The sequence below is a fragment of the Poromitra crassiceps genome, assembly GCF_964638095.1.
Source record: "Poromitra crassiceps genome assembly, chromosome: 12".
Taxonomy (NCBI): domain Eukaryota; kingdom Metazoa; phylum Chordata; class Actinopteri; order Beryciformes; family Melamphaidae; genus Poromitra; species Poromitra crassiceps.
The window spans coordinates 23,571,840-23,584,327 of record NC_139632.1 but is presented as its reverse complement, the minus strand read 5'-3'; the positions used below and the strand labels follow the sequence as shown (position 1 = coordinate 23,584,327).

Sequence of the window (12,488 nt, the reverse complement as noted above, 5' to 3'; positions counted from 1 at the left end):
TTGTAAATACTCAAGTAAAGTACAGATACCTGTACTTTGTTACATTACACCGGTGCCAAAACCTGACATTTAGACAGTTTAGATAGTGGAATAACGTTCTGCCATCAAACTCTATATATATATATATCGCTACACTGGAAAAATCTCAACATGACATGAAATGGTCCATATGTTTGGCCAGTTATCCACAGAAATAAGAAATATATACCACCTAACAACACAATGGCACCAGGAATCTGTATTGCCAATAGCTGTTTCTTTTTAAGTGTTTAAGGGGGGATTTTTCCTTTTAATGTGTACATACATTTACCCACTCTCATCATCACATTGCTATATCTAATCTGTTAATTAAGAATAAGACATATCACACTCATCCAGATAAAATCCAGAAATATAAATGTTTTATTGTTCATGATGATCTTCTCTGTCTTATGAAAGTTTCAACCATCAGATAAATACAGTATGTTTGGTTTGTGGGGCTGTACAATAAAGACGGGAGATATCATGTTGCCCATTCCATGTAAGGGCATTAACATAACTGAACTTTTCCTCGATTAAATACGGTTAACTGAAAAATCACTGAGTTAATATCAGATTACTGTGTACACAGTACATATGGTAGTATACAACGTTTTGATAACATTCTACATCTCTACTTCACTTAATCAATAATCCATGGTTTTCCATTTGATTGTTGCTGCACGTCTTTCAAATTAAATGACAGGGCATTGATGTTGTTTGGGCATCTGACAAACAAAAACACATTTCATTACAATCGGCATTTACCATTATAAAATCCCTTTCATGGGGTATAGAGGCTTACAGTGACCGCCCACATCTTCGCAGCTCCGCCAGTTCCTTTGGAGAATTCCCCATTTATTTTCTCCATACGTTTTGAAAAATCCTTATATAGAGTTTTAAGGCTGGAACCAAGCCAACCAGCCAGCTACTGAATCGTGAGTGACCATAAAACATGTCACTTGGAGCACTCACGATTCATCTGCGAGCTGGTTGGCTTGATTCCACTCTTTATATAAGGATTTCTTTCTCAAAAAATCTATGAAGAAAATGAATGAGGAATTCTCTTATAGAACTGGAGCTGCGAAAAAGTGGGCGGTCACTGTTGAGCTCTAATGTGGTACCTTCAGCGTATAAATATATGTCTGGGTGGAATGTTTGACCAGAACTAATCATGATCTTTCGTCTAAATGTTTCTAAAAGCAAATCAATTGAATACTGTAGCTCCTTTAGCAAATTAGTTGCTGTAAACAGCCCGCACGTATAGCCTGACCTCATGGGCGATAGCTGGAATCAGTTACACCGATTATAACCCCAGAGGCAGTAGCACAATGGAGAGCATTGTGGAGTGGGGCCATTAGTTTCCTTCCCTTAAGGTGTTTTTTGATAGAAGGTTTAGTCCAGTTTTGAGGAAGTCGATAACTCAATGGGTGGACATGGGACCAGCCATAAGGGTTCAATTTACACGTATCATACTTTTTCCCGTCATTGTTTTGATGTTTGGTTCTAAAACCTGCACACAGCAATTATAATTTCATGTCCCTGCTCTTGCTCTGGCATGATGGTCGCCACACATCTTTGTCACTGTTGTTCCAATGTTACTTACTGTAAAAATGTTATTTTTAAGCGGTGTGTTTGATGTGAGATGTGTGCACCTCAGGTGAGGTGCACCTAGATGTGTGTGGCTAGGCTCCTCCCCCCTGCTGTACAAGGAAGTGAGAGTGGAGGCCGAGGCGCCATGGCTCCAAGCTGGTGAAACACGAGTGCACACGCAAACACGCACGTGCGCACGTGCATGCACACACACGCACACACACACGCACACACGCGCACACACGCACGCGCACACACACACACACACACACACACACACACACACACACACACACACACACACACACACACACACACGCAATAACAGTCTCTTTGGCTCTGCACAGCAGTTGTAGATCACATGTTCCAGCCCAGTCCGATGTGTGTGGCCAGCAGGTAGCACATGCCTATCATGCACGTCATTATCATCATGGGGAAGCCCAGCCTGTGAGAGGAAAGAGAACAATAACATCCTAAGAACAATGTTATGACCTGCAAGATCATTCAACTGTGGAACAGTTTCTTTCCGGTAGTACAGTACATTACATGGGCATTTAAAATAGACACTCCGTTTAAAATATCTGCCAGAGTTGAGAACATTCAAAGAACCACTGAGGACCCACAATGATGAACCAGTAATTATGCTAGTGACTTCAGAGGTTCAAGTGGCTCTTCAAATAGAGAACATTTTATATAATAACATTTTACCCAAAAAGGATCTTGTTCAAAGTTGTATTATAGTGTATTTGTAGTATATATTTTTTGTTCTCCAATCATTCTTAATATAAAAAAGATATATATTTATTTATTTAAATCTAACAATATTCAATAAAATGCACAATCTGAGCACAATCTGAAGATACTGTAAATGTAACAACTTGTCATACACATCCCAGCATAAAGAAGTGTGATCATGTGATTACTACTTTTGTGCCACAGCATGCAGGCATAAGCCCAGTTATTGAAATGGTATTATGAAAGGCAGACTTGCACTGCGGTGCGTAAGCAGCTTTCCTGCTGATCCCGTTCCCCAAGAGTGACATGTGGAAAGTCCTTTATCTGCGTGATCGTACAACATCCATCTGGAATAAGTGTTAGCAGTGTAATTACAACTGTGTGAGCGCTAATCTCCCCCGGTACTATCAGTGTGGCATCTCCTGCCTTTTGACCTCGCTTTTGTTGCACCATTCTAGAAAGGAAACAAGCTCTCAAACAGGATATTTCGGATCGCTTGGTCTGCTGTAAAGAGCTGAAAAACTGCTTTAAGATTGCGTTGCTTTCGTTGGTTTCGCCTGCATACCGCATACATCGAGTTGGTCAACATGTCGTCAAAGAAGATAGTTTTCAACATTGTGATTATACTTGACATTAAGGGCCCTATCTTCGCAATGGTGAAGATAGGCGTTAGCGCCCGTTTTACGCTGGAATAGCACCGCACAAAGCCCTAATTGTGGGCGTGTCGGCCCGCTGCCCTTCACGTCATCTCGGCGCAAACCTCATATAGGCGTGTTTATGCCCAAAACAGTATTCACAAGTGTCAGATCACTCCCCTTAAAAAGCCACAGCGTCACCACCTGTCTGTGACAGCAGCTTCTTTCTTGCTCAGTTGGAGGATGAACCAGTTCGGATTCATAACGAAAATTGATGCTGATGGAACGATCCATTTGAAACACACCAAAGGGCCGCCACGCAGTTACGCAGTGAATATCACCATGTCCCAAAGCGCGCGCTTACTGTAATTAGTTGTTTCGTTCATATAGGCTATAACATACACATTTAAAGATATTTGTTTCTTTAATAGGGTAGGGATGTGTGAGATTTTAATTCTAGCCTATTTCAATAGCCTATACCAGAATTGTCCACTCGGGTTAAGCTATTGTTGCATGGTGAAATTGCAGGGAGAGAGGTTACTGTATAGCCTACTGGCCGGTGTTGTGTCAAAAAGTGATTTGCTGCCAGAAACTGATTTCGCTCTGCGGGACCGCGCACAGCGCTGCCTCAGTGCCTCTATCCACCCTGTGCACCGACCCACCCTGCCTGCCTCCCCGGCCCAGCTCACACCTTCTCCGGGGAGACCCCCCTCCAGGACCGAATATTTTTTTTCCCATGATGGCGAAGGCATGACATGCCCCTCTCTGCCTCTGATTGGCTGACTGTACTCGGGTGCTCCCACCTTCTTTCCAGGCGAGCCAGAAGTATCTCAAACGTGAGCAGCAGGTGCAAAACAATAATTAAATCAACAAGCATGAGACTTCATTATATGGAACGTTACAATAGCAAACCCTATATCTGAGTTATTTCGGCCTACTTAGCCTATTGCACAGACGTGTAATTTTTTCTTGTCATTCCAAATGTAATCACATTGTTGCTCTGATTAAGTAGAAGTACAGTTATTTGCGTAAAAAAAAGACTGGTAAAGCAGAAGTACTGATTCAACTTAAAGCAGCTACGAGCAACTTTTTCGATTGTTATTAAACAGTATAATTACAATATTGATGCATCACATCTTACCTATAATAGTAGCTGAGACCAAAGCCGTGTCAATCGGAGATTGCTCCCTTAGGTGATTATTAAGTCTGTGTCTGTCTAAACTCGCGTCAACAGGGGGCTCTCTCTCTCTCTCTCTCCTACCGCCGGACCGGCTACACCCGGAAGTGAAACGCGGAAGTGAAACGCAGCTGCCTGCCTACCCCGTTTGCGCTGCCTAGCAACATAACATAAACAATGTGAACGCCACGCATACTCTCGGGAACATCTCTCGTTATATTCTAACAGGTTTTTTGGAAGTTATTTTGTGGTTATGGCCGAAGTGGCTGCTGCAAACCGTTTCATTTCACTTCCTGATCTGCCCTGGCCACAGACAGACTAACACTGGCCGATTCACTCTGGGTTCAAGCGAGACTACTCTGCATTGGTCTCGTCGACTATTAGAGGTAAGATGTGATGCATTGATATTAAATTTATACTGTTTAATAACAATCGAAAAAGTTGCTCGTAGCTGCTTTAATTACTCAAGTAAAAGGAAAAAAGTACAGGGTCTGAAATGTACTCAAGTATAAAGTAAAAGGTTTTCTGTGCAAGGCGAATAGAAACTCACATCATATTAACATAATTCAAATACTATTAAACTTAAAAGGTCCCTTCAAAACATATTTTAAGATGCATAAAGACTATACTTTAACCTTCTAGTCTTAATCACTATGACCCACTAGCTCAGAGAGTTGGATTGCTGTCTAGCAGTTTGGAGCTTGTGGGTTTGAGCCTCAGTGACTTTTGAGGGTGTGGGTTCGATCCTCAGTCAGTTTTGACAGCCAGAGGAAAGAGTCATTTAAAGGCCTGAGAAAACCTCATTCAATCAGTCTGACTTGGTGGCACAGAGAGTAGGCTTGCTGCCCGGCAATATTGAGACCTCAGCCACTTTTGCGGTCGTGGGTTCGAGCCTCAGTCAGTTTTGAATGGTGACAGGCAGAGGGAAGAGACAAGAGCGCCCGGAGAAGAGCTGTGAGTGTGAAGGGCAGTTGGTGGTGTGAAGGAATAATACACACAGAGACACCGGGGCCAGAGGTTGTGGGTTCTAATCCCGTTCAGCTGGCACTGCCTGGAGCTAAGGGGGGGATGTTCTCCCCCCCCGACCTCTGCAGAGACATGAGCTGAGGGTTATGAGACAGAAAACCACAGAGAGCTGAACCAGGTGTAAAAATCACGTTTTGAAAAACTGCTCTAGACTCAGTATATGACGTCTGGATCTCTTTGCAGTCTGTCCACAGTGTCCATTTCTGTGGATCTGTGTATCTGCGTGTAGGAGGTGCTACGCTGGTGATGTTAAAGACAGGGCAGTGCTGTAATACAGTATGTCTCCTCCATCGGGAATCGAACCAACAGTCTACCTGTCAGACAGAGACAGTGACACAGGCGCTCTGCCTACTGAGCTATGAGCTGTTGGGAGTTAAGCTTCTGATTTCTACACACTGTATTCACACTGACAATAACACAGAGCATAAAGAGTGAGACAGGTGAGATTTGTACCAGTGATCTGAGCTAGAGTCAGGGACTGACTAGTCTCCTTCATCAGCTTATTTCTATCAGTGTTCAAACTACTGGTGGTGATAAAGAAGGATCACTGCTGCAGCTTATAATGTGAGTACTTTTTAAGAAATTGCCTGAGGCTGGGATTGAACCAACAACCTTTGCATATCACACAACATTCACATGTTTATCTGAGTGAGCTATAATCCACTTTCTCTCAAACTCTTATCATATTTAGTCAACCTCATCCTGATTTTATTTAGTCAAGTTTTCGTCGACTAAGTGTCTAAGTATTTTCATCTCATCTTAGTCAAAGAAAACCGTAACTATTCATTAGAATTTCCAAACTTATTGTAAAGATATATTAATCTGTTATTCTGGAATTGTTTTAAGGTTTGAATGTGCAATACAGACAGATGTTTAACGTCTTCTTCTCTTCTGATTGGATCTCTTCCCAATTCGTCCCTCCCTAACATTTAGTCAAGTTTTCACCAGTGAAAATAGGTAGTCGACTAACATTTTTCCTCATAGTTTTCGTCTACGAAATCAACACTGCTATGGATGCATGTCTCCACCTAGTGGTGCACTCCTCTTCCAAACTCACACACTTTTCCACAACTACATGATGTATCTGAAACGATGTTTACTTACTGTCAATCTCATCAAAGTTTCTGAAGACCATCTCCACGTGATCCCACTCCATAAAGCTGCATTTCCCAATGAACGGCTGGGCAAACACCACATACCGATACATAATTTAAATTCAAATACATGTCACTCTTGTGTTAGAATGAGTAAATGGGCATTGACACTGTTTTTATATAACCCTTGATCAATTCTCATTAATCTTTTATCTTTTCTTTTTTATTTGTCTGTAGGCTACATACGTGCACTGCCAAGAGTAGCGGCAGCATTATAAACCAGAGACCAGACTATATCAAAAACATAAACACACAGTGGCGTCTTTCATGCATGCTAGCAAGCGAAACTGCTGTCTGTCTGACCACAGACTGTAGAAAGAGACGCAGGATAGCCAAGCGAATGTGATTGGATGAACGTTTGACGCTAGGCCAATCACAGGCAGAGAGGGTGCCTCCAGCCTTCGCCATCATCTGGAAAAAAATATCGCCTCCAGGACGGCACACTAGCCGAACCTGTGCACCCCACACTTAAAAGCACCCCTCCCCGGGCTACACACAGACTCCCGCCCTGCCAGACCCTCGTTTTCCTGGTAATCCAATTCAAAACGCAAATCACTTTTTGGCACAAAACCATGACAAACAAACAACAAATTTTTAAATCAAGGTGTGTTTTTTCTGCAGTGTATCAAGGTGTGTTTTTTCTGCAGTGTAGGCTATAGTTGAAAATCAAAGTGGCATTCTGAGGAGGGAGTGTGTCCATGCGCGAGGTTGGAGAGAGAATGTATCCAAGGCCAAGCAAGGATTTCCTGCACTGTGCGGAGAATACTGTCTGCACTCAGGCGTATGCCTGGCGTAGTGGGCTTTTTTGCGCTAAGACCAGCTATTTGGTGGCGTTAAAATTGAGAGCACCCAAGGCCCCTTTTTCTAACACATTGCGCTGGAATGCCTATTTTGGCACGGGCAACGCCCAAACCTCTGTTTACGCTCGGAACATAGCGATGGTATCTTCAACAGAGCAGATGATAGGCTAGAGGCCCACGGACATGGCTGGGCCACGCCTACACCTGTGTCTGCGCTTAGATCCCCCAGCGCAAAACTGGATGGTGGAGGCAGACGATAGCATAAGACGCAGGCAAGATAGCAATAATAATAATAATAATAATAATAATAATAATAATAATAATAATAATAAACTTTATTTATATAGCACATTTGAAACATAAAATGCATACAAACATAAAATGTGCTTTACAGAAAGATAAAATAGTTAAATAAAATGTCAGCAAAACACACAAAACAAAAAACATGTTAGTGGTAAAATGAGAAAAGCATAAAAGCATAAAAATTAATGACGGGAAATATGGTACAAATTAAAATAAGTGAAAATAATGGTTCCTAACAGAATGCCCTTTTATAGAGGTAGGTCTTCAGATTTTTCTTAAAAATATCAACTGAAGAAGAATGTCTGATTTCTAAAGGAAGGTTATTCCACAGTCTAGACTCTAGGGGCATAGGAACTAAAAGCAGCCTCTCCATATGTTTTAGTTCTACACAGTGGAATACATAATTGGAGGGAATCTGCGGACCTCAGGGCTCTGACAGGAACATATTTAGATACGAGGTCATTAAAATAGACAGGGGCAAGTCCATGCATGACTTTAAGAACCAATAAGAGCACCTTAAAATCAATTCTAAAATCAACCGGCAGCCAGTGTAATGATTTTAAAACAGGAGTAATGATCACATTTCTTAGTGTTTGTGAGTATTCTGGCTGCTGCATTTTGAACCAATCTCAATTTATTAATAACTTTTTTTGGAACACCAGTAAGTAGAGCATTACAATAATCGGTTTTAGCCATATTTAGTGGAATATCTCATTTTAAACACACCAATGTTATTGTCTATTGATTGAATTCCTCTCACACTCACACCACTGACTTTATTAAATAGTCATTTTAAGTCACAACTGTAAAATAGCTGATAGCCCCTATATCCGAAAACACAATTTGTCACTCATTGAGCCAAGTAATATTATGTCCAAGAAAGCCTACAGTGAAGCCACTTTACAGACAAGCTTGTTCTGAAGAAGAAAAAGAAAAACACAGGTTGCCAGCCGGGCCCGGTGGCCTGGCCTGGCCTGGCCTGCAATTTTTTTTTGTTGTTGTTGATGGGCCCCCCTGACGAGTGGGCCCATCTGCCCCGGTGTACGCTCCGCTACTGCTCAAGCCTCTCAAGAGATTTGGATTGTGTTAACTTAGCCTAAAAATGTGCGATTCAAGGCACATCGGGCAAAGATAGTCTACATCAGACAAATGGAGGTAACTGCCCGGAGCAACTTCTTCCCAGTGCCCTTCATGCATAACAGCCCGAACACACCATACGGCGAAGCTACGCTGAAGCAACGCTGAAGCAATGCAGCGCGGTGGCAGTTTCATTTCAGCGTCCTTGTTAACAGGCGAGACCGATCACACTAGCCGCACGCCACGCTGAAGCGACGCTGAACGCGTGCTGCAGGCAGCGACAGTTTCAGCTTTTGGTCTATTTTTCAAGCGTGCAGCGTGCTGCATGCGAGCAGCCAGGCATGAAGTCAATGCAAGTTGTGAGTGGGGGCAAAACAGAGCGAGGCGTGGACAAAACAGTGTGATTCTGGTGTGAATGGCAAGGCTCCTGCTTGAAGCTTCCATGAAGCACTTCTTCAGCGCTGCTTCTGAGATGTCTAATGGTGTGAACCAAGCATAATGTTTGATAAGGCTGTGGGTGCTGCATGATGTCATTTCTTGTCACACTTGATATCACAGCTTCCATCTGCAGAGAATTTGTGTCCCTCCTCGTAAGCATCCAGTTTGAATACGATCTGGCATGCAAAATGGGCCAGGTGAAAGCAACCCATATGTAAAGACTGTAAAACCTGGTAAAGCAGACGGCCTTTTTTGAATGCATAACAGAACGGAAGTGAGCTCTAGTGAGATTAGCGATCCAAGCTGCCATTAACAAACTGAAGGAGCAAACAGATCAAACGGATTAGCCAGACCACACAGCCACAGGATGCAAACCATCCACACTTCATCAGTGATGGATTATTAAAAGTAAAAGGAGCATGAGCAGGTCAGTGAATGGACATTAAAGATACAATCTCACAGAAATTAACATTAACATTTCGGGTTAATGTTACCGGTATACAAACACAATATGCTGAGATTTTGTGTATATAAATTTATTTTTAATCCAGCCAAAAGCGCCATGTCTGGGTACTATAGTACACTGCTCAGAGATTTCCTGCAGGTCGACATGATCAAAGTGACTGGTAATTTGCTGACAGGGACAAGCTTCAAGTATCTAAGCATTACTGTCATGCTCTGAATTCCCTCAATGGACGACGTGTTAACCACACTTCAAGATAAGCAAGTTGAACAGCAGCACTAGAGGCCGAAGCAATCTGCTGTCTGTATGCAGCTGGCCTGGTATGCATGTATAAACAGGTGTCTTCTATGCAATTGCCTTTTTTCAGAGGCCAGCTCTCCTGTGTGAGATAAAAAGACCGGATGCAAAATAACGATAGGTGGGATGTAACAGGGAAATGTAATTTCATGTTGGTGAGTTTCATTTTTTTTTTTTACATGTATACTACTTCTTTTATAGTTTGTTTTATAGTGTTTTGAACAAGCCACCAAGTCAAATTCCTTGTGTGTGCAAACTTGCTTAGCCAGTAAAACTACCGTAATTGATACTTCATTATCCCTGTGGGTAAATTCTCTTTCTACTCGCTCCCTGTCCACAGTAAGGTCAGAGCTGCAGAACAATACTGGAGGTTGTAAGGATTCAGTGTGTTGCTAAACGGCACTTCAGCAGAGCAGAAGGTTACTGACACAGGGGCTTGAACTCATGTTCAGCTGAAGTCCAGTCTGCTATAAGCAACCCGTTACCCAGAGGATTTGATCGAGACAGACTCAACCAACAATGAGATGTTACAAAATTATTTACTAGGTCACTCTGAAAGTCAGACACAACTCTGCTGATGGCAAAAAAAAGTGACAGCAATAACAATGAAAATGAAAATGAAAATGATTAATTATAGCATAGGCCAGGCTGTTTCCCGCCACATTTTCAGCGTTCATTACTAAATCAGTATCATCAATATAAAATGTGTCAGCACAGCAGATGACTCCAGAACTCAGATTTGTCATTTGGATGTCTACCATGTCCTACTTGGACACATGGCTGGTCTGAGGGCCAAAGATCTGTTTTCTCCCAGTCTCTGACACAGATAAGGAGGTTTGAGAGGGCAAGTAGAGGAGATGGAGCAATGAGTATCCACTGATCCTCTGAAAGAAATGTAGTTTAGGAAACTACAAGCTACACAGAAAAAGTAGTTCAAACTACTTTGTAAAATAAAGCATTAAATTGACAATGTACATGTGTGATATAGGAAATAAAATATAATAGCCTACAAAAAAGTGTAATGCCAGCAGAAATATGCCTCTCATTTGAGTTCATTGATACTCAATATATTCAATGTTATATTGTTGTTATTGTAAACAAATCTTGGTTATTCTGGGTTTTGTTTAATCAGATAATGAACAGTAAAGACTTGACTAGGATTGATTGATTGATTGATTGTTTGATTGATTGATTGATGTCTTTGTCTCTGAAACAATGGAAAAAATGAGATCATCTGATCAACTACTAAAATCAAAAATGGACAGACAAAACACATCTTTGCCACACACAAAAACCAGCCATGCCCACACATGCACACTGCAGAATCAGTGTCCTGAAGGTGAGAGAAAATTGTCTATTTAAAAAGACAAAAAGCACTGTGTGCTAAATTAGAAGCCATTTAAAAGCCCCATTTAAAGATGACCTATTCAGAACACCCCATTTATTGAGACACTTCAAGTGTGGAGAAGCTGAGATAAGCATACGAAAAGGTCAGAGGTCCTTATATAAACGTGTGTGCACGCGCGCTTGCATGCCTGCATGTGTGCGTACCTGCGTGTGTGTGCACAAACGCGCACGTCTGATATTTGTGTGTGAGCTATTACTCTGCTTTATCTGTTTCTATATTCAGTATCACTTTTATTGCCACAATATGCAAGATGAGGAATTTGTCTTAGTGTAAGTATGCAGCATAGCGCTCATATCAATATTCAAAGATAAAAGAAAATAGGAAAAAGATCTAAAAGACAAAATCACAACATTGCAAGTGCAATATATACACGAACAGGAGGAGTGTTTACTAGGCATTAAATATTAATTTACAGTCCAAGCAGTGAGCAATGTAGTTAACAAGAGTAATCTAATGGAGTAGAAAGTTCTGGAAGAAGTATCAGCTATAATATTTAATGTAACAAGTGTAGTCCAGCTGCTGTTACTGTAAGTGATGCTTGATTGGGGGGAAGAGGGGGATGTCAGGGGGATTCAACTGTGTTCAGGGGGTAGTGGGGGGGGGGGGGGGATTGGTAGGGTCCTTGGTAGATTACCATAGACAAACCATTGCCATTACACAAAAAAGGTTTAATCAGGGAGGAATAAACAATACACTGTATAACTTCCATCAAAATTGTACCACAAAACGAATAGCAAAAGGATCTGAGATGTCTGAAACCAAGCTTGGCTCAGGTCTGCCTCTGGATATTTATCTGCACCACAGAGGATAATAAGAATGTGACCTTTTCAAAGGTTTCCTGCCCTATTGATCACAAAACGACTCTTAGGACATTCAAAAACATTTCTGAAAAGTTTGCAACAGCTTCAAACTTTGGGAGTGCGCTGCTCGGAACCCGACGAGTGCGATGCCGCTTTTCATGCAATTTGGACACATGCATAGTCATAGCGCCACCTACTGGCAAAACAAAAAGCAGTTTATCTCGAGAACCGTTTGTCCGATCGACTTCAAAGTTGGCAGGTGCGCTTCTGGGTAGCCGAGACATTGCAGTGTTGAGTTTTGTGCAATTCGACTAAGAAGATCATGGCTTTCATGTATCTCCAGGACTGTCTGTCCGATCGACTTCAAACTGGGGAACGGGCACTGCAACAGTATGTATAGAGATCTGGGCTGCTCCACTCACTCTCAGGTGTTTCTGACATCATGTTTCTCCTTTTCCTATTTCTAGTGTACCTTGTACATTTCACTGCATGTAATATATACGCCTTTCTTTTGCTGTTTCAGGCACTTTTGTTGATTTGCACTTATTCAGCTGGAATAAATGT

General features: G+C 41.9%; 1 protein-coding gene across 1 annotated transcript in view; it reads right to left on the bottom strand.

Annotated features, from left to right (window-relative positions):
* Positions 1–470: 470 nt before the first annotated feature.
* The window catches only part of oca2 (oculocutaneous albinism II), a gene marked incomplete at its 5' end in the record, with an annotated part of 57,422 nt that continues 45,404 nt past the window's right edge, over positions 471–12,488 (bottom strand). The window contains one exon of the mRNA XM_083647087.1: positions 471–2,056. Coding sequence (XP_083503213.1) covers positions 1,969–2,056 — 88 coding nt within the window. The 3' untranslated portion in view covers positions 471–1,968. The remainder of the gene's footprint in view (positions 2,057–12,488) is intronic.